The following is an 8,237-nucleotide window of genomic DNA, read 5'->3' on the forward strand; positions in this document are numbered from 1 at the left end:
TATCATCTTTCTAATGAGAACCATGAAACCAGGACATCCGTGATACAGTACATCTGTCCATTCCGTCCAATCCAAATTCATTCACAAACGATTTTGTTCAGAAGAAGAGAAAACACACGCGGAAGCGTGGATGATCAAACCGTAGGTAGGTACTATTAGTGTGCTTTAACATCCACAACAGACACTGGGCTTTAACCACAATATATCTCTCTGTGTCTCTTATTTGCTCTGTCTCACTCACTGTCATACACAAATTGACACAAACATACAGTACTCGCACAGACTTAAAACAAACAACGTACATGTGTACACACATACATAGAGGAGATTTATAATGCAAGCTGAACTTCAGTAGGATTGTGCTGCACAATTAACACCGACACACACACATGGAGTGTGATTTAACCAGTGTTGCCAGATTTTTTTGCAATAGAAATAAGCAACCAGGTCTATGAAAACAAATCAAAAGAAGCGAATACGGTATGAGCACTTTAAACCATATACATTGACTGCTGATAGAGTTGGTAACCAAATGGACCCTTATAGATGTTTAACTCTTGAGAGTGTCAAATTGGTTTCATTTTATGCTCTCAAGAGTAACATTATTGTAAAACATCTATATTACCATTTACAGTCAAGAAGTCTGACTGTCTTGACAAGGGATAACATCTTATCCAATGATAACAAACTATTCCGTTTGGGTTCTGCGTGAGAGGCTAAATCTCATCAAATGATGGTCCGTGGCTCAAATGCTGAATACATAATGGGCCTTGATATGAAAAGGGTTGAAAACCAGCGCATTAGATAATTGACACTGGGTGAAAAAATGGGTTACAAAATTTTGGGATAAAAAAAACAAATGCCTCCCCAAAAAACGAAGCAAAAACGAAGCAAGCACCACCAATATTTACAAGCGACTTTACAGAAAAACTAGCTCAAGTAAATAAATTAAAAAAAAAGCTTATAATAAGCAGATTTGGCAACACTGGATTCAACAAGCACTGTGAAAGCACACAGATGTTCACAGATGTTCATACACATCATGCAGAGTGCAGACAAGGTGGAACAACAGCCTTATATGGGTCTTATGGGCGTGGCAGGTGGCACACAGAGAGTGACATGGTCAGTCTGTACCGTTCCGGGATTTGCTGCTGGGAGTTGAAGCGGCAGGAAGCTCATTGGCTGCCTGAGCTGAGCCAATGGCATGGCAAGGCGGTTTCTGGTTACCTGGGAAGCAGGTGTAGCAGAGTGGGAAAAAGCAAAGCATTACACTTGCGCGCATGCGCACACACACATACACATACACATAGACTCACACACGCACACGCGCACGCACACAGACAACACATCTGCGACTGCGTTGCTAGCACACAGCAGGTGTTTGAAACGAGGACAATAACTTCAAAAACTGAAACTAGTGCGGCTAGCAGGAATCTGTTGAATCAAAATGGTGTCTTTTTTGTGTCTCAAACAGTGAAGAGTTTAGTCCAATATTCTGTCATTTGTATACCTCACAAAAACACACGCACGCACGCACGCACGCACGCACGCACGCACGCACGCACGCACGCACACACACACACACACACACACACACACACACACACACACACACACACACACACACACACACACACACACACACACACACACACACACACACACACACACACACACACACACACACACGCAAACACACACGAACGCACACAGCGCCCCCATGTCCTTTAATGCAACACTGTCCCCTCCAATGCAACAACACTGTAAGTTGAGCTGCTGCTCAGTGTTTCTGCTGCAGTGGGCATTATCTCTGATACGGTACCCGAGAGACTGATCTGGGACCAGCTCTTCTTCACCTCCATCCCCCCCGGTCTGTCAGCCAGGACACACAACAGCTACAGTACAAGGGCTGATCTGAAACCAGCTCTTCTCCACCTCCACCCCCGGGTCTGGCAGCCAGGACACACAACAGCTACAGTACAAGGGCTGATCTGAAACCAGCTCTTCTCCACCTCTATCCCCCGGTCTGGCATTTGAACACACAACAGCAGAGCTACCGTACCAGGGCGAGGGCACCAAGCCCCCAGAGCGGCTGGCCAACGTTGAAGCCACCGAGCATACTGGTCAAAGCTGGAACTGCAGGTGGGCATTTTTTGCCCGTGCATTGGGGTTTAACATTGAGCACCCAAACGTCACTGAGCAACTTCCATTGAAATTAATAGCAGGGCTGTCGCTCCTGGTCCAATCTCTGGTTTACATACCGGTATCTCTATGGTGGCCAGCAGTGGTGACGGACAGGCTGCGAGTCGTTCGATGTGTGAGTGTATGTTAATGTATGTTTTTTAATAATAATCTAAATCTACGTAATTACGTTTTCAAATAAATGTAGTGGAGTAAAAGTACAATATTTGCCTCTGAGATGTAGAGTAGAAGTAAAGATATTGGAAATTGTAACTACTAAAGTAAAAATACAAGAAGTATACCTAAAAATTAAAAAGGTACAGTATTGCACAAGTTTTATTAAAAGTCACAGATCGCCTAGAAGGACATTGGACGAGTTATTAGTTTATAATCGCATCACTAGTATTATTTTTACCGGTTCTTGGCGTCTCCGTCGCGTTGTGAATGTCATTGAATAGTTTCCATCCGTCCACACGTTCTTTAGCGACGTTCTTTAGCTGCGTTTTTCTCAGAATTGAAGCTTAGATTGATCATACAGAACATTACAGTTTTAGGAGCTCAATAAAAAGATCCCTGCGACTTTGTGCTTCCGATGAAAGCCCCAGATCAGCCGGTGCCCCAATATCAGCTGGTGGCTCTTCAAAATAAAGGGCTTACGGCTGAAAAGCTCCATGGTGGCAGAGAAGTGACTAAACTTGACCTTAAACCTGGTGGAGAAGGAGTTAAGTAAATGTACTTAGTCACTTAGTCACACACACCACTGGTGTGTGTGTGTGTGTGTGTGTGTGTGTGTGTGTGTGTGTGTGTGTGCTGCTATGAATAATTGATGGTGTTATGAATGCACCACAGAGCTATGCAGCCAGCGTTCAGCCATGTTCCATACAGGGCAGGCCCATGCATGAGGATGACCCACGTAGAGATGCCTGTGTATGTGCAACACGGGCAAGAGGTGCAGGCGTGTTTGTGCATGACCTAACGATAAGAGAAATGAATTGTCATACAAATTAATTGCGACAAAACGATCTAACTGTGTAATGTAAACAAATGTTGCACGGTGGAAAGATTTGACCATAAAAAACTGAAATACATAAAGAAATGACTGACAATGATGATCAAAATAAATAATGTGTTATGGCTAAAATGGGGACTGCCCATAACTAGCGTGCTGTCAGACTAATGACATGGCACCACGGCAAACACAAAGAGGGGTGAGAGTTGACAACATGTCACCCACAAAAATATAAACGCATAAGAAAAAAACAAAGCACAGAAGAATACTGCCAAAAATTCACAAAACTAACAAAATCTTTAAAAAGTTTGACTCTATCCATGCAGGCAATGCCCTAGTTATTAGGTGAGAGAGCTGCAGTTGATTAAAGCAACATGTCACTTATCTAAGGAATATAATACAATTTTGTCCAATTTGACTGTAATTAAAAAAACCTTTGTCTCCCTGCTCTTCTACTGAGACATTTATATTGTGTCAAAGGTCATGTCTCACCTATAGACACAGGATTTGACACAAGGTTTTGACATGATGGCCAAGATTCAATTTATTTATTGCCTCAGTGGTAAAGATTTCAGCACTTACGCAGGGAACCGGGTTCAAATACGGGGTATAGAAGAGGAATGCTTCAACTAATCTACAAGTCTTGCTTGTATTATTTGTTTAATTTTGAATATGTATATCATTATTATTATTAATATTATTACGGTATAGATTTTGAATCATACTTTATGTCAGTAATGCTTTGGCAATGTAAGAATGCTTGTCATGCCAATACAGCCTACTTTGAATTGAATGAGATGAGAGGAAAGAGAGAGACACAGACAGGACATGAGAAACACAATGCCAGCTGGTGGTTGTCGACTCTACGCAGTAAATATCCCCACATGCACGGCCTCTGTTGGTTTCAAGGTTAACACTTCATATTTATGCCACGCTCCAAAGGGAAGCACTCCCCAAGCGCCCGTCTGAAATAAACAACACGCGTGCATCATCCGCTCACAACAACTGAACACACACACGCACACGTCACACGCACGCACGCACAAATCGTCACACAAATCACCTCGGCCCCAACCTCCCCCAGAAAAGACAGTGTACACAAACACACAAGAAGCACACACCTGTGGCATGTCAATGAGCTAGCTACGCTGTTTGCTAACGCCGCTGTCTTCAACGTCACAATGTGTCACATAATGCTATACTGTATAGGCCTACATTAAATATACACGCAGTATATTATAGTATCGACTTCAAGGGCCTCAGTGTCTAACCAGGACCAAATTACTTGACACGATATATTATGGTGGTATATGCCATCGTACAGTAGCTAGTACAGTAGCATGTCACATTATAGAGAGGCAGGAAATAAGTGGCACGTCTAAATGTAAACAAAAAGACACACACATTCTATTATCGAGCACACAGCCTATCCCAGTCTGTTGGGGTTTCAAGACAAAAACACCAGTCACCCCCCGCATTGCAGCCTCCACACCCTTCTCCCTCCGATGTCATCCTCTCCTCTCCTCTCTCTCTCTCTCCCTCTCTCTCTCTCTCTCTCTCTCTTTCTCTCTCTCTATCTCAATCTTCTGCGATAAAATTGTTTCAGGCACTTCTTGCCCCCCTAGATTCCCCTTCTTGACCCTTCCTTCTTAACCAGATTGCACACAGACACACAAACACACACAGCTGTGTTCTAATATCTCTCCTATCGCCACCGGCCCACCCCGCCTGCATGCCCTCCTAGCTGAGCAATACACCCACCTACCCATTAGCCACCCCCGCTCCCTCGCCTCCAATGCCTGTGATCAACAACCCCCACCTGCCCTGAAAAGCGTTTAACCCCCAACACACACGCGGGCGCGTGCACACGTCCCCCCCATCAGTGTGTGCGTATTCACCGCCATGCCAGCTCGTCATCATCATCAACACCCATGCATGCCCAACAAGAATCCAGTCCTCCGCCATCAAGCTTATATAGCGCACCGCACTGCACGACACGGTACTCACCCTCCATTCCGTCGGGGGGTCCTCCCCACGTCCAGCGCTTGGGCCTGTTCTCCAGGAGGTCCTGGAGGTCCCCCCTGCCCCTCCTCCTCCTCCTCCTCCTCCCGTGCGCCTGTTCTCGGCTCCTCCGCCCGTCCTCCGGCGGACCATGGCCTCCAGTCTCTCCTGCTCGTTGCGTTCAAGGACAGGGAAGAAAAGACACTCTCTGACCGAGCCGTCGCTACGGCGACGGGCGCCCGGCGAGGTGCCTGGCGACGGCTGCTGCAGCATGGTTACCTACCTACGGAGCTACCGCAGCACTGCCTCGCCCTCTCTCTCTCTCTCCCTCGTCCTTGCCCTGTCTTTCTCTCCGTGTCTCTCCACTCCCCTGGCTGCCGAGTCTACGCTCTCTCTCTCTCTCTCCTTCGATTAACCGGAGCTCGGCTGCCGTCTCTCGTTCACTGATAAATAAAACAAGGGGCTCTGCTCTCTCTCTCTCTCTCTCTCTGCACTCCCTCTAGATAGCACTGATTCGCTGTCTCTCTCTTTCTCACTCGCTCTCTTCCACCTCTCAATTGTTCACCCCACCCTCTGTCTATCTTCCTCTCTGCCTCTGTCTCTCTCTGTCTCTCCCCCGCTCTCTCTCTCTCTGTCTCTCCCCTGCTCTCTCTCTCTCTCTCTCTCTGATGACTGAGTCTATTTCAAAAGGCACTCAGCCAGACCGGGTGGAAAAGGTGTGTGTGGGTGGGGGGGTGGAGGTGAGGAGGGGGGTGCACATGTAACCCCCCCATCCCCCCTCTGTTGATAACACCATGTATCCCCCTCTCTCTCTCACACACACACACACACACACACACACACACACACACACACACACACACACACAACACACACACACACACACACACACACACACGTCATCCTTGCTGGTTGGTGGACTGACTGGGGCATCGATACTGGGTATCATTGGATTTCATCTCAAATGCCATTTTCTCTTCCCGTCTGTCTCTTTCTGCCCACCCTACTCCCCCCTCCCTACCCCCCCCCCCCTTACTGTATTCTGTCATCTGTTCTGTCCTCCCTGTCTCCTCTCTGTAACAGTATTCCTGTGATGATGGCTTTAACCCCTTCCTGTCCCTGAGAGAGGCTTATAGGGACACTGCACTGACCAACACTGACCAGAGCGTTTGTAATGTCCTTTGTGTCTGTTGTCGTCACGTAATGCTTCATTTAAATTCTAAATACCGCCTCTGTCGGGTGGAAACCTCATATGTCCAAAACGTGTTACTTTTCAGGATCCAAATAAAAGACTCTGCACACTCAAATCTCTGCATGTCGCTTCATGCCTAGTTTCAAGCTTGCGGATCTGTTACTTTTGCTGCTTTTATGTGACATTGCAGTACGATGAAGTATCAAGTTAATTTACAAACGCAAAAAATAAGAAAGAAAACAACAATATGGTGAAAAGAGGTTTCTGACAGACAGCGCTGATATTCCAAAATCACCTCTTCGGAATATCAAATCTGTGTGTTTGTAAGGCAATGAACACAGCAGCTGTGAGTAATGACCCCCCCCCCCCCCCCCCAGAAGGGGAGACTATGCAGAATGACACACTACCCAAAAAAAGAAACTGCATGACGGATGCTGGATGAAAGGTTAAGAAGGCTGAGTAGAATCAATAAGGTGGTGGTGGTGGTGGGGGGATTAATAAGGAAGTGGAAGACGGGGCGGGGAGAGAGAGAGAGAGAGAGAGAGAGAGAGAGAGAGAGAGAGAGATTGAGATTGAAACAGCACAAGCAGAGTCACTTAAGGTGAGGGTATAGACCTACATCAGCAGCACAGCACAGAACCCGAACAACTCGCCAGGAGCAAAAACAGAACCCAGTGCGGCCTGAACACCACACATCATGTAACACCATTAGCTTGAATCGGGTGAAGGGCCTCTGACATGCGCTCTATATAAACACTCTCTATTTTTGAGGGCCGCTAGTCATATGGCAGCCAAGTTTTGTTAGTTCATAGCACTTATATGACATAAATTGTTTGGCAGCCAAGTCTATGGACTTTGGGAATATTACAATGTTTGTTTAGGGCACTATGTGGCCGATATAAATACAGTGATACAGTGATAAATACAATACAATACCCTCACTACACAAGTGTGATTTATTTGACAGTAATAACATAAGCAAAAATGGTACTCCGGTGACTCTGGACACTTCATGACCAATGGCTCTGGAAAGAAACTGGCCTACCTCTTCCTTACTTCCTTCACAGGTGTGTTACCAGTGACTAATGAAAACTGTTTCATTTAGTGTAGCACAGTGGTGGTTCTTTTAAGGACCCCCATAACTCTGAGTGTACAAATGGAACCAAATAGACCCGTAGAGTTTACACACTTATAAGGGGCCAGTGAACCCAATGTGAGCACAATAGCAGCACCCTGACTCTGTGAAGGAAGTAAGGTAGAGGCCCAATTTCATTCCAACATGGCTGCTGTGCATACGTAGAACACTGAGCTTGAGATGTGAGATATGTATGGCCCTGTTTCACTGAACGATTGGGATATAAAATCTTTATTTGAGCTTTGACTATTCAATTCCCTTTTATTGATATATTTCAGAACCAGAAGGAGAATATGTGTCCCTAGCCGAAACAGATTACAGTGGCTGTCCACAGAGTCAGTCATCTATTGATTATCAATGGATCAGAACAGAGAAGGCTGAGTATTGGCTTGCTTTTTCTTCAGAGACATATTCTTGGGCACACAAAACAACGCAACGTCACGCAATGCAACGCAATGCAACGCCACACCACGCAACACAACACAACACATGACATGACATGACATGACATAGTAGATTCAACCAAACAACATCTGGCACAATGTGTGCCTGAATATATATATATTTCGGTATTCTGTCCAGATCTGAACCCGAACTGTTCAGCCAAGATAATGACAAATTTTAGCCAGGCCTAGACACTAGACAGTGATTCGATTTTCTTTAACAGTAAACTAGCATCCGGATAAACGCTAAACCAACACTGTGCACGTCGACCAATC

At 45.8% G+C, this 8,237-nt stretch overlaps 1 protein-coding gene across 1 annotated transcript in view; it reads right to left on the reverse strand.

Moving 5' to 3' along the window:
- Positions 1-5,504, reverse strand: part of map7d2b (MAP7 domain containing 2b) — a 17,871-nt gene extending 12,367 nt beyond the window's left edge. Inside the window, 3 exon segments of the mRNA XM_080794028.1 lie at positions 1,135-1,227; positions 5,198-5,261; positions 5,264-5,504. Coding sequence (XP_080650154.1) covers positions 1,135-1,227; positions 5,198-5,261; positions 5,264-5,464 — 358 coding nt within the window. The 5' untranslated portion in view covers positions 5,465-5,504.
- Positions 5,505-8,237: the final 2,733 nt, after the last annotated feature.

This window comes from Protomyctophum bolini, assembly GCF_963924005.1.
Source record: "Protomyctophum bolini genome assembly, chromosome: 21".
In the NCBI taxonomy this organism is placed as follows: Eukaryota; Metazoa; Chordata; class Actinopteri; order Myctophiformes; family Myctophidae; genus Protomyctophum; species Protomyctophum bolini.